The 19,632-nt window shown below is 36.7% G+C and overlaps 1 protein-coding gene across 5 annotated transcripts in view; it reads right to left on the reverse strand.

Moving 5' to 3' along the window:
• Positions 1 to 19,632, reverse strand: part of SCAPER (S-phase cyclin A associated protein in the ER) — a 169,172-nt gene that overhangs the window by 27,247 nt on the left and 122,293 nt on the right. For 4 of the 5 annotated variants that reach the window (XM_072870685.1, XM_072870684.1, XM_072870683.1 and 1 more), the window contains exons 26-27: positions 12,774 to 13,003; positions 8,743 to 8,898 (exon numbers count right to left, since the gene is read on the reverse strand). In XM_072870685.1, the coding sequence (XP_072726786.1) occupies positions 8,743 to 8,898; positions 12,774 to 13,003 (386 nt within the window). Of the gene's footprint in view, positions 1 to 8,742; positions 8,899 to 12,773; positions 13,004 to 19,632 lie in introns of those variants that run through there. The other variant, XM_072870688.1, reaches the window with a different exon arrangement.

Below are 19,632 nucleotides of genomic sequence, written 5' to 3' on the forward strand. Positions count from 1 at the left end.
GCAGGCTGACTAATCCAGCTTTTTGTGATACAGACACTCGTCTTCAATGGAGCAACTAAACCACAAATTCAGCAACTACCAGGTTCTGGCGATTATCATCTTGTTCTGTCATTTTCACATGTTCTAGTGAGGCAAAAAAGCAGGTAAGAAAGCATCACCTCACCCACCAACAATGTCTATCAATAAGAATTTCTATTTGTAACAGCACACCATTGCTTCCTTGGACCACAGTGAAAGAGGGAGAAACAGGCAGAACAGGATAATGCACCTGCATTCTCCATGTCCCAAAGAACGCCCTGGTACTGAGCTAACCTCAAATATAGCTTAAATATTTAAAGAGAAGAAAAAACAACAGTTATGTGAAACACCATCTTCGCAGTTGTAATAGGAAACTTCAAAGCTAGTATCCATGCATTTTCTTGTGGATACAATTCTGTAAGGTAGCATGAGTGGGCACTAAAAACAAGGGCAAGGCTGATGACCGTGTCTTTTCTGATACCGCAAACTTCTGGTGTGCCCCTGAGCAGGGACCGCTTAAGCATCTGGGTGGAGACAGAGTGTGCACAGCTACTGTGAGGAGGCTGACATGCTGCAGGTGAAGGAGGGGAGATTAGGAGGCTTAGGAAGATTATTTTAGCACTCAGGCTATGAAGTATCTCTGCACCCATTTCACAGCCTTTGAGCGGTCGTCTTGCAGCTGTATCTGCCCTGAGCCCAGGTAAATATGATAGGGACAGTATTTGGGCTGTACACAACTTACTGTACTAGCACCCATCTGCTTCCATCACTGTCTGCTCACATATTTACCTTTAGAAAGCAGCTGCCCAGGTGACTCACTTCTGCTTTTTATCAGTTAGATCACATGTGTAAAGAATGTTCTTATCTGAAATTAGCATTTATGGGTACCACTTCTTTCCATGTTCTTTCTATTTACAGTCTGTGAATCCTTGATGTTACTGAAAAAGCTGTTAAGTACAGCGTCATCTGCTGCTACATCAAGGATTAATGTCCCAGTCCTATTTCAGTGATACCTATGCTGTACAAAAACCACATAAGACTGCATAATTACATCACAAATCTTTGAAAGAAGCAATCAGATCTTTAGGTAAGACACACAGTAAGAACAAAAGCAATGTAGGTGTGCCTAATTTCCAGTATCTGTGTTGTTACACAAGTGACTATGACCACCAGTCACCACCAGACCTCCACTACAACTCTGCCAGTTAGCGGTCAGCGATTTGTAGAGAGTCAGCTGAAGACCAATGTGTCTGAGTTTATTGTACAGGTTCCAAAAATGGGGTGTTTGTTCAATGCTGTCATAGGCAACTGAACTCCTAACAATCCTTAAAGAAACTGTGCCACAAAACCAGCTGCCACTGTGCTTCAGAAGGCCACGGGTGTAGGATTCTCTCAAAATACATGTAATAACATTTGAAAGACAAGCTGAAGTAAATTAAAAAGATGATTAAAATTATGATTTGATGCCACTTACCTGCTGCAAAAGAAGAACCACAAATGGTCGGCTTGCAGTTTGTAACACTCATAATGATCCCAACATCTACTCCATAAAGAATAAAAAAGTGGAAAAGATACCAGAGCTCTAAGTGTGTTTTGGGTGGGGCTATGCTGCACAACAATTTATGGCATTACTTTCCTTTTCCTACGCCTGGAATCCATGCCCAAAATCTTCATTTCAAAACTCTGTGGTCTTTAAGTGAGTGTGTTTGAATGGATTCAGCAGAGAAACTTCCTGAACCATCACCTGGCCTTGCCAGCTGTGCCTTTATACAGATTCCTGCTGCATAGTTTCAAGTCGTGTTGGCACATGAACCTGGCTGCAAGCGAGGAACGAACCTGGATGGCTGCAAACGGAGGGCGAGCTAACACAGCTCTGGGACCACCTCTGTGCATTTCTACAACTTCGGTTTGTGTATCTGTGGACTCCTTAGTATTTCCTCACTTTAAAAGAGTTTCTGATGTCCAATTATTTATTTTGCAGCATGCAGTAGCCAAAATGTGTTAACCGTCACTTAACTAAGCTCAAGTAACTAGAACGTTTATTTCCACAGTATCACATGAGAGCACAGCTCCTTTTGCCAACTAGTATTTCTTAATTTAAATCTTAGCTTTTTCAACAGTACAAAACAGAAAAAAACACTCATGGTCAAATGATAACCCCAAATTAATTACTGTATATGATACCTCACAATTTTTGTTGACTATATGCAATGAGAAGATTGACCAATTTTAGCAAAGGTTAAAGTTAGCTTGCTTTCAACTCTCACTCCATCATTATTTTTAAACAATTCCATATGAAAAAGCTTACATTGCTGGATGAAATCCTTTTACCTTTTTGTGCTGCTCTGGAGCAGTGAATGAATCAAAATATACATTAAAAAGTCAATTGTAAAATAACTCAAAATGCAAGCATTATTTTTTTCCACAGAAAAGACCAGGAATTTTAAAGTTACACCACAGGACAAAGCTGGTTAAAAAAAACCCAACAAAAAGCCAAAAAACCAAAAAAAACCCCAAAACACCACCACCACCACCACAAAAAACCAAAAACCCCGTCTTCTAGGTTTGGTGGATTGAAGGATCTGTTAGAAACGTTTATTTTTTATGCTGCCTGTATTACAGTTAATGTGTATATGAACAGGCCACTGGCTCCTGTTGGTTTTAACTGTCAGTTATAATCACTTTAAGCCTAAATGTTTACAATAAAAAGGTAAAAGACATTATTCATACTGGTTGTGGGCTTTAAGGCAGAAAAAAATGTGTATGAGATGTTGGAAAATAAAGCAAGAACCTTTGCACATGCTGCTTTGAGTGATTCTGGTCAAGTCTGTACAACAGTGGATTTCACTTTTAGCAGATTTTTAGTCCACCTGAAAGGTAAGCCCAGTGACAATTCAGTGATAACTGTCAGGACACAGACTGAAGTAAAAACGCATAAAAACCCTAATATCATAAGATGACGATGTCATAAAAGAAACCTAGGTTTTACATAACTAAAGTTAAGAGAGGAGATTCCCATGGATGTACTTCCTTTTAATTCTCCTATTTAAAGAAGCTTACTCTCTATGCCTGTAACAGCTGCCAAAGTAAAATAGTCAGTATGGACAAAACCCCTTCAATTAATCACTGAAGGGAAGCAAGACTTACTGGATTTTTCACATTGGCTTATATAGCTGGAAAAACAGGCTTTCAAACTTTACCAAGTATCTATATTTAACACAGAAAAACAGGCAAATATTTATATTATGGTCAAAAAAACCTGCAGGATCTTAAAAAGAAGAGTTTAATGAAATGCAGGGAATTTTCATTATGGGCTGCTATTATGATTTTCAGCTTCTGCCATCAAGAATTGGTATGAGGTTTATAACTTACAAAAAGGGTTTAAGAATTTAAAAATGTGGATATATCCATCCCAAGAAAGAAAGATACTAAACAGTGGTACTTCATCGCTTAAAATACACCACTATTTATTAAAAACAGGAATTCAATACAGCTTGATGAGAAACAGCATACTCTGCAGAACAAGTATAAAAGTACAATTTCTCCAAGCTTCAATATGAGCAAACTGTTTATATCTGAAAATATATTGTTTTAAAAACTGACTGAGCTAACAAGCAGACAAGCCTCTCTAAGGGTATACATTGTAATGTTTGTATATTTGAAATATATACTCCTGATTAAAAACATGGAGCCAAATGGAAACATGAGTTTTCAAAAGGCTTAGAATCTAATCCGTTTTTTTAAATTATTATTAGGATTTTAAAAACTATCATCTGTACTTTTTGCTTCTATATTATTTTATTTAGAAAGGGATGTCAAAATAAAGAGGTAAAATAATAATAAAAGAAGTATAAAGAAGTATTTAGCACCTGTCAGACCTTGTTATAATTCACACTGTCAAGCTAAGAATCACAGTACTGTGTAAAAGCAATTATTTGAAACCTTTTAGTAATTTCAAGAACAAGTTTTAGTTAGTTTACAGTACTTGCTGGATCTGCTGTCCATTGGAAGTGGTGGGAAGCACAACCAGCATTCAGGCAGACTTGCATGTAATTCGCCATCCAGCAGCCAAAACAGACATTATCTTAATTACTGTAATAAAACTGAAAACAGACCAGCCTACTTCCTTGCGTATCTGTGACATGACAGTCACTATTTTCCTGGATCAAACCCTATATATCTGCAGCTTTCCACCACTGCAGCTTGTAATCCACAGCTTCATTAGCTGTTGACAGAGATTTATATGTATTCCACTACTGGTTTAGATAACATACCATAGTAACAATTTAGCTACTGTACTGCTATGACATTCTATGTTCCTAGATTAACAAGGGAGCTTGCAGACATTTCTTACATCAAGAAAAAAGCAAGATTTTGAAAAAGTTGATGTCCCAAGAAGCTATATGATTTGAGGGACTATTATTTGCAATATTCTCCTTGTGCACAACCCACTTCCCTCCTTGTGTGTGTCTTATTGCTAGTCCACTGTACTGCTCTTAGGGAGGACATTCTTTGTTAGCGATTAACCCTTACATTGCACTACTGCTGATAGTTTCCTCCTGCTATTTGCGTTAACCCTGTGGTTAATATGAATTTCCTCATTCATACTAATGGGCAAAAGTGAAATGAGGCATTAACAATAGTCCTCCATAGAGTTACAACTAAGCTTCTTGGACAGAAACCTTTGTTCCAGAGACTATATAGGGAAAAAAGGGATATAGATTTGATGAACGCTAGGCAGTACAGAAAAAAAACAGGAACATAAGCAAGATCCTTGCTATGCTGAAGGACTTACCATATATTTTCTTACTTGTTTTCACTCCTGCTTTTAGCGAAGGGTGAGCTAGGGCAGCATGGCCATATTTTTATTAACACTCCTTGCATTCCATGCCTGCTCATTGTTTACTGTCTTGTGTTTACAATCCAAGCATGCTCCATATGTGTATTCAGGACTCAAGAGCCCAAAATAGGCCTTATATCTCTCATAGTTACAATAATAAACTCTGGAAAACAAGGCTATCATCCTGAATATTGCTACTGGACATCTGGAATTGGACACAAATTGCAAGACAGATTTATATGGCTATATAAACCACTGTTATTCTGTATAAACTCTATTTAATATTTTGCTTTATTTCAGGTTAATAAAAATGTCTCTGTTTTCAATTCTGGCTACTGTTACCCTTAATGGTGAGCAAAAAACAGTTAAGCATTATCATGGCCACAATTTTCAAGCCTAAGTATCAAATGTCACATTCATCTTTTGTTCAGCAAATAGAGATAGCTCAATATTCAGATGTGCTGCATTTTATGACTTCTCACTACATACAATAAGGGACAATACCCTATTTTCAGCTCTCATACACTTTTTTTTTTTTTTTTAACTCATCAGAGAGAAAGGACCTCTCACCTCTATTGCTAGCAATGGATGCAACACAGCAAAAGAAAAATGGGACTTCCAGTTGGGGGTCTCAAGTCAACCACACTGATTCTCACTGTATAACAGATGAGGGTATAAAAATTACCAAAACAAGGTTCACATGGGGTTACAAGTTATTAATGTTTTCAACAAATGATCTTTGATACGCATTACACATTGGAAAATGTGCTGTTACATCCACAGCAAAACTTCAATTAAAAGAATCAATCTAGCACGTATTAGCCAGTACCAAAAATGATCATTTGAGAAGTAAGTTCAATATCAAAGTTAAATCTTTTTAAAGACCTTGATCATTAATGAAAAGAAAATCCCCCTCTTACAATAAGATATGTTTATACCATATGTTCAGAATGGATTCCCTCATTTCAATAACTTTTTATGATGTTAAAATTGAGAATCCTCCAATTTATGTTTCTACATTAGCAAGACTTCCCTTTATTGTATCTAACTCCATGATTTTGGACTTTTTTTTTTTTCTAAGTCTACCGTGGGAATAAAAAAGGTATCTTAGTTTATGTCTTAAAATTTTATCATCTACATTATATCAACCATAGACCTCATTTAATACTTAATGCTGAGATACATATATGATACAATTTGAGGCTATTCTCTAATAATTATTATTGTTGTGACATCTTGCCTGATGTAGAGGTATGTGCAGGGAGGTACTTGACTAAGATCTCTTCCCTGCCTATAAAATTGTTTTCCATGAAGTAACTGTCCAAATAAACACTGGGTATCAATTCAGAGCTTGGTTTAGAAATATTCCGGTAAATTTGGGAGTTTTATGAAACGTTCTTGTGAGGAAGACAGGAAAGTCTGGATTGACACCTCTTCCTCCATCAGAGCTCCAGAAATGGCCTAACACTTTGTACCCACAGGACAGGATCTCCTAATTGTTTAAAACTTGAGTTAGAGTGTTTAATTTCTGGCCCTCCAAGGATATCACAGATTACAGTCGCAGTGAAGTTTGTAACAGCCTGGTGGTGTCTGAAAGCAAAGGAGGATGATGGCGGAACGCTTGGCCACTTCTAGCTCATAAAGGATTTCATTGTTGCAGGCGCTGTGGATGGTTTGAGAGCCCTGACGTGGTCCTGTGTGTTAGCCACCCAGCGTCTACTGTCCTATCAGCTTCCCACCATGCCACTCAGTGGTGCAGCATGCTAAGATCTCTGCACAGTATAAAGAGCACTGTATAAAAATACTCTAATGCATTTAATATCGAATGACAACTTTTTATATGAAAAACAACAGCCTGAAATAGTTTTATCAGAAAAAGGCAAATTAATTTTGTGTCCCCCATGATCGCCATCGAGGAGCATAAAGAAGTTCCCCAACCTGGAAACATTCTATATAGGAGAATATATCAAAAGAACAATTCAAAATTGCTCTTGCAACAATGGTGAAAGCCTGATATTATTTTGGCAAAACTTCTTTTCCTGCTGCAGTGTCAGAGCACTGGTAGTACTCACTAGACTTTCTTCCTCTCAGTAACAACTCCAAAAGTATTATGATCAGAGTGGTTAGTTACTCTGATGTACAGAGGAGTATAATGCGGCATGTTTGTTTGGTGCTCAAGCATGTATCAACTGAGTTGGAGAATGAGAAATGCTGGATTCTGACTAAATAGGCTGCATTGCCTCCTACTACTATTTACCACAAATAAAAGAGGCATCTGTATTTCTCACAAAGACAGGCCACCTTTTGTGCTGCAGATCATGTATCACACAATATGTATTGTGACATATTTAAGAATTCAATAAATTTGAGCTCTGTTTCTGCCACCTTAATCTGTGTTTGGCAATACCTTTTTCCATTTAAATCACCTTGAATACTAAGGACTTCTGTAACACGACAGAATTACACTCTCCATTCACATCTTAAATGAGAGTGATGAAAGACATTTAATTTAAACTGCCCTTCTAATCAGTTACACCAAAGCTTTTGATCTAAAAGTGAAAGACAACAGTTTTGAAATCTCCAAGTTCATTCCTCTCATTTCTTTTCATGCTCAAATGAACAATCCAACCTGGAAATCGAGAACAATCAGCACCTTTGGACAAAATCAAAAGCGTTGCTGTTGTATGCAAGTAATCAGATCAGATACTTCTTGGTGTAACTGAAGAAAAATGCTCAACCCTCCAAAATTATTATTCTGGTACAAAGCACAGATGTTCTTGAAAGAAGTACTGGCACAGTGCTGTATTATTATGGGGTGCAAAGGTCTCTATTATTTAGGTGAAGCATGTGCCTGCTTCAGAAATTGAAAATATATTACTCACTCTTGTAGCTAGAACTATTATTCCACTAAGAGAAGTGTGATTTTTCTTTTTTGAAAAAATTTTTTTTTTACTATGCATTCGACTTTTGGCAGCACTTTCCTGGAATGTAAAATGCCAAGTTGGCAGCTTTCAGAAAGGGAAATTTCAGTAAGTTGGGATGGTCTCCTTGGGCTCATATTTCTTGCAGTTCTTCTTCCATGTGCCTGTGTCCCTGAGCTACTAGCAACAGCTCTCACCTGCAGCTTTGTTTCTTACTTTATGTTTTATTAACTCTAGTTTTTCAATCCTACCATCATTTTTCCCTTCAGGAATTCATTGTAAAGTTCTGTCAGCCTTCTCTTCTCCTGAAACGTGTAACAGTCTAATGGTGGTAGGTTCTAGTATGTGCACCCCGAAGCTCTGAAATTTTGACTCTCACAGCGTCAGGCTGTCCTACGCTGTAGATTACAAAAGTCCAGATTTGCTGGCAGACACATACCTCATGCTCACTCCCCACAACCCTGGTTAGGTTATGATAATGAACATTTTGCATTGGCAAATTCCCTGACAAATCTAGTAATAGTTTTCTTTACAGAAAATATAATTCCTTTACTGACAGTGGTATTTTAAAGAATTAGGCTGCTCTAGAGACAAATCAATTAAGAGTTGATTTTAGCTGATAATAAAATACCTCTTGAAGTCCTTAGTACTGGACACTTAAAATCAGTAGTGATAAAACCCTCTCTGTAATGATGAGTAAAGGAGATAAAGTTTGCAATTCTGATAAATGACTTACAAGAATCAAGACTCAGTGAAGGTAACTATTTACAGTTCAATGGTGAAAGGGTGAGCAGAGTGAATTTCCTGCACTGTTTCTTTACCGGTTATTACTGTGTGACCAAGAACAGTTCTGTTTAACAGCCTCATCAAAATGCTCACTTCCATGAATGTGGTGTTGGCACAGGGTTACAACGGCTGCTGCCTGATGAACATATGTAGAGATGACAGACCAAGTGCACCTACCTTCCATTGACAGCAAAACATAGTTGACATATTCCGTGCAACACTGCTGTGGCATTTTGTAGAAAAGTTGCTATTTTGGGATTCTCATCAACAGGGCCTTGAACGGAGAGGAAACAGCAATACAGCTTGTCTATCAACCCTATGTTCACCACGTAACTAGAAACAGAAGAAAAACTGCATTAAAAAAATAGTCCCATGCCAGTTTTGCAAAGGAAGTAATTTCTGCTTCTCTACTATCAAACCATACAAAATGCAGGTTGTGATTACTTAAATACTCTTTCTGAAAGGGTTCAATAAAACAATTCAAATTACAATAACATCAGATCTGGCTCTCTGTAACTATCAGTAGTTTTTGCTAAGAGATCTGTCTGTTGTAAGATAATTTGTATTAAACTGTACAAGAAAGATGAGTGTAAATGTTTATTTTACCATACTCCTAGAAGGACAATGGAATTTTGCCATAGTTAAATGATTTATAATAATCTTTATAGCTCTGTAACAGGACAATTTCTTTTTAGCATGAAGAGATAAACTTTGTAGAACACACTAATTCAAGAAGACAATGATGTTACCCAGAGAACGTTTTATTGCAATACGTATATCATAACAACTACTACCCAGTTGTTGGGTTTTTTTTTTCCTTTTTAAAATATATGCAACCATTAAGAAACTAATAGAACATGCAGGTAACAACGTTCTACCATCAGTATAGAAGGTATCATCTATATCATCTATCACCCAGGTACCATCAGGATCAGAAAGCATCCTCAGGAGCTCAACCAAAACTCAACATAGAGAAAACCATGCTAGTGACTTTTTTTTTTTAAACTGAAAACTCCTCTTTCTTTTTTATTATCAGAGTAGATCAGATCATCATTGCTGATCACCAGATCACTACTGCTGAAGTTTCTTCTTTGAATTTCTAATAGCTTGGAAACCTATGCCAAAAATTTTGCTGTTTGTCCCTGTACCAAGATCTCTCTGTCCATACCAGGTTCTTGCATACTTTTATCATTATCCACTCCACTTAAATTGTGCACACAGATAATTTTTTTTCCATGTCACTTTGCTGATATCAACTAACTTCACATACTTTCCTTTTTCTACAACAAACATTCAGCTTCTCAGATTTTACTCTGTCTCAACTGTTCATTCTGCTGACTTATGTTACATCAGCTTCCTTTGTGGAGACAGATATACCATTGCAATCACCCCCTTCTTCTCTTTACCTTCTAATTTTCTTTGTACTTTCCTCCACTCTTATCAAGTGGGAGAAACTTCTTGTCAAAATCAGAAGAACTGCTGTTATATCCTGTGCCTCCATCTGACTTAACAGACATTGGGAACCAATTGGTTTCAGACACCATCAACTGATTCACTGTTTTTACACTGACAGTCTATACTAAACCATCCTGTTATTAATATTACTCCATCCTACCAGCTGTTCTGTCTACTTGCTTGTGAAGTCCACTTGTTAGAGGTTGCCTCTTTGAATATAGGCTCCTTGAGATGGGAACACCATTGGCTATATGGTTCCATGATGTCAAGACCACCCTGACTTGACCAAGTATGGAACATTATTAAATAATAATTATTCTAGTAAATAAATAATACTGAATAGATAATGCTTGTCGCAGGAGCTGTACAAGCATTTATTAAAAATAACTATTCCCTCGCATATCTTACAGTCTGATTTTGAAAAACCAGGGGCTTTTAAGATTAGGGAAAAAAAACCCTCTCCACTTTTCAGACAGTGCTGTTGCTCAAAGACTAATCTCTCTTCAGGGCTAGAAGCTAGACTTTCTGCCAAAGTTTACCCTGCTGACACAAAGCTTTTGGAAGCAGTGAAAGTAATTAAGAATAAAAATACACTGAATATAAAGCAAGAAGTGTGACCGCAGTATGAAAGATTTTTAAAGCTGCTGAAGTACAGCAGTTAAAAACACTTAAAGATAAACGAAGGTTATTAATTGCACAGTCATTGCTCAGGTAAGTTTGATTCATCTGTTCTGTTCAGCAACATGAAAGGTTACCAGCATTAGGTTTCTTGCAGATTTTGATCTCAGCAATCCACCTGATCATACAGGTGATAAGCAAGCTCTCCCATACTAGCAGAATAATTCCAGGGACAGAGCTGTGTGTTAGATACATCACAGTCACAGAGAAATGCTGAGTGCTAGAAATATCTCTGTGAAATAGGAGGGGCGAAGAAGAACGAAATAAAATACAGCTAATACTGACAGATGATTACTCACAAAAAGGCACAACCATTCTCATCAATATGCTCTTCCTTTTTCCCTAGGAACATCTCTACAGTCTGACACCTGCAAAACGTGTTCATTGTCCCCTTCTTTTACACCCACACCTGGATACAAAGCAGCTGCTCTTTTGGCAGAGAAGAAATGGATGAGAGTTTTCAGTCTACTGGGACTATTCTTTAATGGCATCCGGAGACAATGAGAAGACGCATGAAGCACTCCCGTCCTTGAAGAACGGAGCATACAGACAAGTGGAATGTCAAAGCTCTCTAATCTGTTGCCTCCATCTCTGAGTCTTTTTACCTATGGTAGCATAGTTCCAATAATTTGGCTACCCTTTTGATACCCAGACAGTGTGTAGATAATTGTTTTATGCATCAGGTCTAGTTGTCCCAAAGGGAAGAAAACAATTTTATTTCAACTTTCCTCTTTCTTCCCACATCTTTTTAAAAGTCTCATTTAATCAACTCCACAAGGACATATGATACAATGACCTGGAGGTGAAAGATTCTCATTAATAATAGAATTTGTCTGGTTTTGACTAGTTTAAAATGCCTTCTCTCTTTATTTCCTAATTGTGCTATTACCTTGTCATCATGCCTTTCATTCTCCATTTATAACCAGATGCCCTAAAGTGCCTCAGGTGAGGGACCTAGTTGGATTCTCATGTATCTTCTTATCTTAAGGGTAGGCCTGTGCTTGGCCCAGTCAGTGTCAGATGTCTGTTTAGCACAGATATCAATAAGCAGACCTCCCACCCTCCCATTCATAAATGGGGAGAACACAACATCCTGAAATTTCACACTCTTTCAAAACCTGTTTGGGGAGAAGGTGGGTTACATGAGAACAATAAAGTTTTAGAGGTCACTGGTATCTATGACAACTACTTGTTTTGCTTTCCTCCTCCAGCTGTCTTTTTTGTATCCATCAGCATCATACCAGACTTCGAAAAGTCTGAAGATGCTCACCGTGACACTTTTTCAGTAGCATATAATCAGAATTTCCTTTCTTCAGAGGGCTGAAGATGTACTGATGACTATTTATATAATTTTCCAGGGAAACTATACACTTTTAGCAAGTCTAATATATTGTTGGATATATATTAGTTTTAAATATATATAATATATTAGATATATATTAATTGTGTATATAAAAATGTATTCAGGTTCAAGTGTTTTTACCAAAGAATTAGAATGTTTCAAGTAAAAATGAGCAAAACAGTGTATTCTCTTTTACTCTACTGTTACAACTGAGTTATTTTGATTGAAATTTTGCTCAAGAAATATACTTGAAAAGAAAATTGCTATTAAAATACAGCTACATTATAAAAGTTGAAATCAGATTATAGGAATTATTGGGTAATCTTTATAATGGGAAGTATGTATTTTATGGAAAGCTTATATGAAAACATGTATGATATGCAGGACCATGTGGGCAATGGGCATACACAGTTGGCATAGAGAACTGAGAGAAACTAATGAAAATATGGAAGCTGACTGCTAGGTAATTAGGAGAAGAAACTGACAGAAAGGACACAAAAAAAGCAAGTCCAAAAGTAAAACACTCTTGGTTTTCTGTATTTCTGCATCTGCAGTTTTTTTGAAGAACATTTTTGTTTGAGAATATAGCATTTCAATAGTCCTCTTGACTCTACACACAAACTACTCTTACTAAGTTAAGAGTTAAAGCAGTTTGTTCCTTTCTTAAATAATTGCAATTTTCTTTCTCTGTAGTAAAGAAGGTTTAGAGAAGTTTCATCTTTTTTTTTTTAACCTGATCAGGTCTTGGACTCTGCTGTTGAAGGCTTCCACTTGAGAGGATTTACTTTTCACTTCCTGTAATATCTTCAGTGCAGTAGAGTGGTTGTTTCCATCTGGGAAGCTGGAGATTAGACATCTGAAAATCACAGCAGTTATCCTCAGAAGTCCTGTTGTTAAACCTTCAAATACCTGCTTATTTGCACTTCTGCCTGAAGTAGCATTATGGTCATCTGGAACACTAACCTAAGTAAAGAGAAAACAAGAAAAAACAACCAGAATTCAGTAAAAATAATCAAAGTTTGTAGAGAAACACTTGGAAAGTTGCATAGGAGTACAGCAAAAATAATAATAAAGTAACATTCTAGCAGTGCTGATGGATATTAAAGTATTTCAGGGCCAAGAAAAGGTCTTATGCCGATAATACAACCGGAAACAGAATAAATCAAGTCAAAACAGTGTTTAGTGTATCAGAACTGAAGGAAGCCTTATAGCAGCAGAGTATTTCATTAGTATGATTGTCGTGTTCTTATGCATACACAGGATTTTTGATGAGTCACTAGCAATAAAAAATTTTTTTTTTTTTTTAACTCGACTGCATATAAACAAACTTCTGAGATGGTTCATTTTGACTACTACATTGTGTTACCACAAAGACATATTAAATGTCTAGGATACACAAAGCATTCAGTATAGAGAGGAAAGATAGCTATTTTCTGTGGAAGGAATAGCATTTACCGTTGTATGGTAATCCCCTGCTTGACTTTGGAAAAACACAATGTACCATCAGAAGGCTACTCAACAGTTTGAGTCCTAAAAAAAAAAAACCAACAACCCTACAAAAGTGAGTATTTCGAAAGGCAAAAATTCTTGTAACACAGCTGGTACAACTGGTGCTTTTCACAGAAAAAGACATACACTTTGCAGGCAATAGGAATGATCTTTGCAATGAGACCTAATCCCTGATGGACTTTCTCCTTCATAGCAAAAAAACAAACAAAAAATTACAAAAATATTATCCTGAAGTAAGCGTCCTTCCAAAGTATTTTATGTGGAATTTTAATGTTAGAAAAATTACAGATTTTTTTTACCAAAAAGCGAGATTGATTGTGACAAAACTCAAACCATAACTATGAAAAAAAAAAAAATTGTATCTGGAACAGTACTAGTTTACCCTTAGGAAACAGCATACTGAAAGTATCTGAGCAGTAGGTATAGACAACCCACAGGAAGGCCACAGGAGGTGCCATCTGGTAACAACGGCAAAGGACATTGGGGAATACAAAATTTTTCCAATCTACAAGGAGGTATTCAGTTGTGCTGCTGAGCTTCTGCATAACTGAATTCAGAACAAATTAGATTACCTGCTGAGGTACACAAAGAGGGTAATACATGGCTGTTTTAAGCCAGCAATAGAGGGCAACCTTCACTGAATCGAGACAGATGAATTACAGCTGTCCCCCTTCACAGCTGAAAAAGCCTGCGAGAGAATTCTCTTTTCCTAGTAAGCGTCAGAACTTCTCAGTTGAGCAGTTTACTACTAAAGCTAACCCAAAGTAACTAAGTATTTCAAGGAGCTAAGTACTCCTCAAAGGCAAGATGACCCTTAAGGCAAGGTTCCAAATCTTTATTTGATTCACATTTCTCTTATCCATCTTTTTTTCAAAAAGAGAGAGAACCGCTAAATCTTCCGAAGTCTACAAAACCAACGAGAGTCCTGATTTCTTAAAAAAAAAAAAGGTAGTTGAAGTAGAAATTTCTGCCAGGGAGGAAGGGATGGAGGGAGATTAAAAAAACCTATCCTGACCAAATCTGATGAGAATAATCCTCGGCGGGATGGGGGGGGGAGGGGGAAGTTAAAAAAACTAAGGAACTATCTGAGAAGACAGAAAGAACTGCATAAATTCTAGGGCACAACGTGACATACTGGTTATAAGGGATGACATGAGTAATATAGTTCTAAAAGAAGCAATGGGAAATGCTTTCCACACACAAATCTCAAATTGGGCCTGGAGCAAGTCTGAGCACTTTAATGGATACCTTCACATTGTAACTGCTCAGGACAGCAGGAAAAATGTGTCACATGAATAAGGCCTGAACATCTCAATATAAAACATCACCTGATGACCACTGCACTTGTCCATCAGATGTCAGTCACTTGTCAATCACTTCAGAAACACAACATGCAGTTGTCTCTGAACAGACCTCAGAAGAACGGAATCCAATTTTTCTAAATCATTAAACTCGGTCTCACTCCTAAAAAAGGCAGTGAAGTTGAGACGTACAACACGTAAATCTGAAGACAAATCTATATGCAGGATTCAGATCTGGAAGGAAATCCTCATGGAGAGTATAATTTCCTATTTTTTAATTTTATTTTTTTCATTTCTGCAGTCTAAGACAATGTAAACCAGCTGAAATTCTGCCCTATTATGATCAAAGAGTAAGTGAAGTGTGTGTGGAAGTCCTGCAGTTTTACAGGCAGAAAACCGGCAGCACAGATGCATGATCAAGACACGGGGCTCCCAGGTGCATTCACTGTGCTTAACGCTGCTGGACTCCACACACCAATAGACCTCTGTGGAGGCACTTTTATGAGACAGCTTGAGGCTTTCTACACTGTAATTAGTGATCAATATTGGCTGAAATTCTATTTTCATTCCAGGTTAAAATCATTTACACTTGGTATACACAAGTGAGGTCACATAAAATCGTTCCTCCCCGTACAGGTATCAGGAGGGATTTGGTAACACTTGGTGACAAAGAACAACATGCGCATTTCTTTATTATTCATTAGCTCTGAGCCTTGTGTTGGTACTTAAAACTCATTGTAATAGTCTGTTTCTGGTGATGAGCCAAGTGAGCAAGTGAGAAGTCTTTAGCTGCTTATTCAAGTTCAATAGGAAAAATAATATTATGTTGCTCCAGTAACTTCCGCTGACTAAAATAATTCATGCCTAATGATTCTAATTGCCTACTGAAACAGACGGATTAAGCTTTGCAATATATAAATCAATTTAAATGTGGCGACTTTGTACTAGGAACAGCAAGTTTTAAAAATTGCTAACAAATACTACTCATTGCTTTTTCACCTGAGATAAAAAAATTGTATCTTATGTCTTAAAAGATTTAATAATATTTTGTAGTAGAGCCTTCCATTTGCTGTAATGAACAGTACTATAAACAGATAATGTCTATTTTTGTCTTCTAGTTGAACGTACATATGAGAACTATATTTTCTAAGTATATAGCCCTTAGCTACACAAGTTCATGCTTTAATATAAAACTGCTCTTCCTAATTTGTAAAATAAATAGATCTGGCACACAATACAATCATTTATTGCAGAACTGATTTTTCACATTTGATTTTAGGGGAAAGTGTGTGTGTGTATTAATACAAAGCGAGAAAAAATGTGGTTTTTATACTGTGTATGGCAAAGAGGAGATAGAAGGAAATACAGTTTTACAGAAAATGGGTAAATTTGAACTTAATTCTTACCTTTAATATATCCCATTTATATGAACTCAAATGAGTGACGAAAGATCAGCTCTTTTACCGAAGAAGTAATTAATGGGATAGTGTGAAAATGTGTTGAGATTTATGTTCAAAATTAATTGGGGTGCTCTCAAAAGTGATGTATTACTTCGCTTGTTGATTATTATATCAAGCAAGGGGGTAGGAAATCTTAAGATTTAATAGTGTAATTATGAAAGCTTTCAAGCTCTGGTTTCTTTGTGTTGATTACACAAGGAATTAATGATATTCAGAGAAACTGTGTTTGTTGAACATGGGCTTTGGATGAATAAATGCTAAAACATTCCACATTTTTCTTTCTGAGGTTTAATAGGTTTAACAGTTTAACTGACACAAATCTACAGGTCTAATTACACTCTTAAACTGACTTGTCAAGTAATTGGTATAAAACATTTTTAAATCACAAAGGAAAAATGTAACTATTGTTCAATTATTTGACACATCCAACATCTCAACGCTATTCTAGCATTTATGATGACAGCCTATGCTGGGGCTAATGAAGACTCCTACTTTCTTTAATCAGTTCTTGAAGCAGAACACTCTGATGACCGAATTCTCAGCTCTGGTACAGTCTCCATACAACTGTTAAGCCATCCAGCAGAGAATTCCCCTGGTGTAGGGATTCCCTTGCTTGTGCAGAGCTGCCACAAGCTCTTCAGCTCTCCCCAGCATCTAGGACTTAATCCTGCAAGATGCTGAACAACATGGCCCCAATCCAGTAAAGCACTTAGGCACACATTTAATGTAGCTGAAAACGTAACTCCATTCTGACTCACGTCAACAAAAGTACCTCTGCATACCATTTTTTTTTTGTGCTACCAAAAAAAAAGAAAAAAACCCCACCCCAAACCAAACCACAAAACAGTTTCCAGTTAGCAACATAAAGCTCTGACACTGAATACTCCTTTATGTTTTACTTGTCTCATAAAAAGCAGAATCCTTCACAGCCATGACGATTTTTAAACATGGAGCTGCTAAACCTAAAGGGAAAGTCTTCAAACCTTTTGAAGCACCCAATTTCTGTTCATTTGATCACTTCTGTTGTATTCTTCTCCCATTAGCAGTGGTGATTTTGTGCTTCTTGCATGTGTAAGTCATTGAGCTTGCCCCAAAAACACTTTGGAAAACATATACTTTCAAAACAGTATCTACAGGATGTCAGACTTCCTATGTAGTAACTAGTGAACTAAAGAAATGGAAATGGCCTGGGAAGTCTATGGGCTTAAGATGATGCAGATGAAGGTTCCACTTTTTAAATTCCCTACCCCTAAATACTTTAATATGTCATTATTTCTTCTACCCCAGCCCTATTTTCAAGATTTACTACAGGATTAACACACTGGCTTCCTACTGAAGCAAAACATAAGTTTTGAACAAAATACAAGGTTTTGGTCTTTTAAAAGTTATATTATTAAAAAGAAAGAAAAAGACATGAAGTTTTTGTGCTTTTTTACATTGCCAACACTGACTGAATCGCATTAGAAATGACCCAATCCACAGAGCTGACATCTAACTTGAGGTACTTTTTTTGCCAGCCTTGATACTTCTAGGTGCTGGTCCTCAGACCTCCAACTAGAACCGAAACCAGAGGGAGAGCAGGTTTTTTTAGCTCTCAGTGACCTGGAAGGTAGAAACTGCCAAATTCTTGTCATAACGTGCAAATATAGTGCAAACAAAATGAAGCTGCCTTACTTGCTGTGGTACAGAAGATTCAAAACTGACCACAAATGGTTAAAAAACTAGCAACTGGGATAGGATGTATACTGTCATTTTGAAGCGCCCAAATTAAATGGCAGCACATTCCAGTGAAGAAATGGTGGAGAAAAATTACTTCACTTTGACTAGATAGCCAGACTGACAAACCCAAACAACGTGATTGTACTTCATGAGTAAAATTTAATATGCCATTTGCCTACAATACAGTCCAGATTTAAGCATTATATTTCAGAGAAGAAAAATGTAGCAAGCAAGTCACTTTTGATCTCTACATTTGTTTAATCTCTATTTACATTGCTATGTTCATTTCACGTTTTAATGTTCACCTAATGATGTTTTATTTAGAATTTTCAGATATTATGCATTTAAAGATTGCCTTAAAAAAAAAAAACAACATAGTGATCCAGTTTGAAATTTTCAAAATTTCAACCAGAGCTATAAATGGCAACAACTCTGGCAAGTCAGACTGCTGGAGAGAGACTGGCAAGACTTTTTTTTCCCCCCGCTTTTCAATTCTGAAATCAAGCCTATATGTTGCATGTTTACATAAAATTATCTACTTAGAGGAATAAAAATAATCTGGTTCTAGCCTTTAGCAATTAATCTTAAACAGAAAGAAAAACAGTCTAAAATTTTTATTGCATGTGCAGGATATTAGCAATAATGCACAGGAATAAGTGAAGGACATAGTCACTATCTCAAGCTAGACATTTGCAATTCTATGTAGTATGCAATTTGAAAATTAAGCAGGAAAGAATCCATGTAATTTTGCATATTTATGTGAACAAGGAAATACAACAACAAAAATGTCTCAGCTTCTAATTCTTAATGAGTATTGATTTGCATTATGCTTTAACTGGTAGCAGCAGGTATGCTATGATGGGAAAGATCTGAATTAATGAGAACATCTTCTAAGAATTTTTACTGGACAAGGTGGTCTTGTCCAGCTTGTTATTCTCAAAAGCTTTCTGAAATTTCCCTTTTATCTATCTGAGAACATGTAGTTAGAAAACAAACTATCATGCTTTCCTTATTGTGAAATCATAAAAGGACAGATTTAAAAAAAACCACCCCAAACCGTTTACTAAACAGATAAAGTTATTTACAAATGCAGGCACAGATGTGTCTGGTTTATATAGGTGGCTTTTTCAGATATCTTCATGGAAAAGTACATGACAGCTGTCACTTGACTAGGAAAAAAAACCACAACCAAATAAAAAACTATCCTTACATGCTTATAGCTCCATGTAATTATTTGTTTCTCTCAGTGTGAAACCTTCCAAAATATACAATTAGGAAATTTGTCATTATTTCACAACTATCTTCTAGGTACAGGAGACAAAGAAGAGCAGAGCTAGCAATCTGTAGATAAATGAAGTTACAACATGAGCACACAACTTCTATGAACGTAGGCGGGAAGGTTTGGTCCATTAACCACTGAAATCAGGAGACAGGCTACTGCTGACCTCAACAGACACCGCCTTAGGCATTACCTGAGCTGATAAGGAGGCTAAGAGACGTAAAACGGTAAGTAAAGTCTACAGAAGGTTTCCTACCAGTCTGTTTAGGTATGAAATAACGGAAGGTCTAAACAGGACACTTCTAATAATTACCTTGGGCAGGC

Source organism: Ciconia boyciana, chromosome 8, assembly GCF_034638445.1.
Source record: "Ciconia boyciana chromosome 8, ASM3463844v1, whole genome shotgun sequence".
NCBI classification, from domain to species: Eukaryota; Metazoa; Chordata; class Aves; order Ciconiiformes; family Ciconiidae; genus Ciconia; species Ciconia boyciana.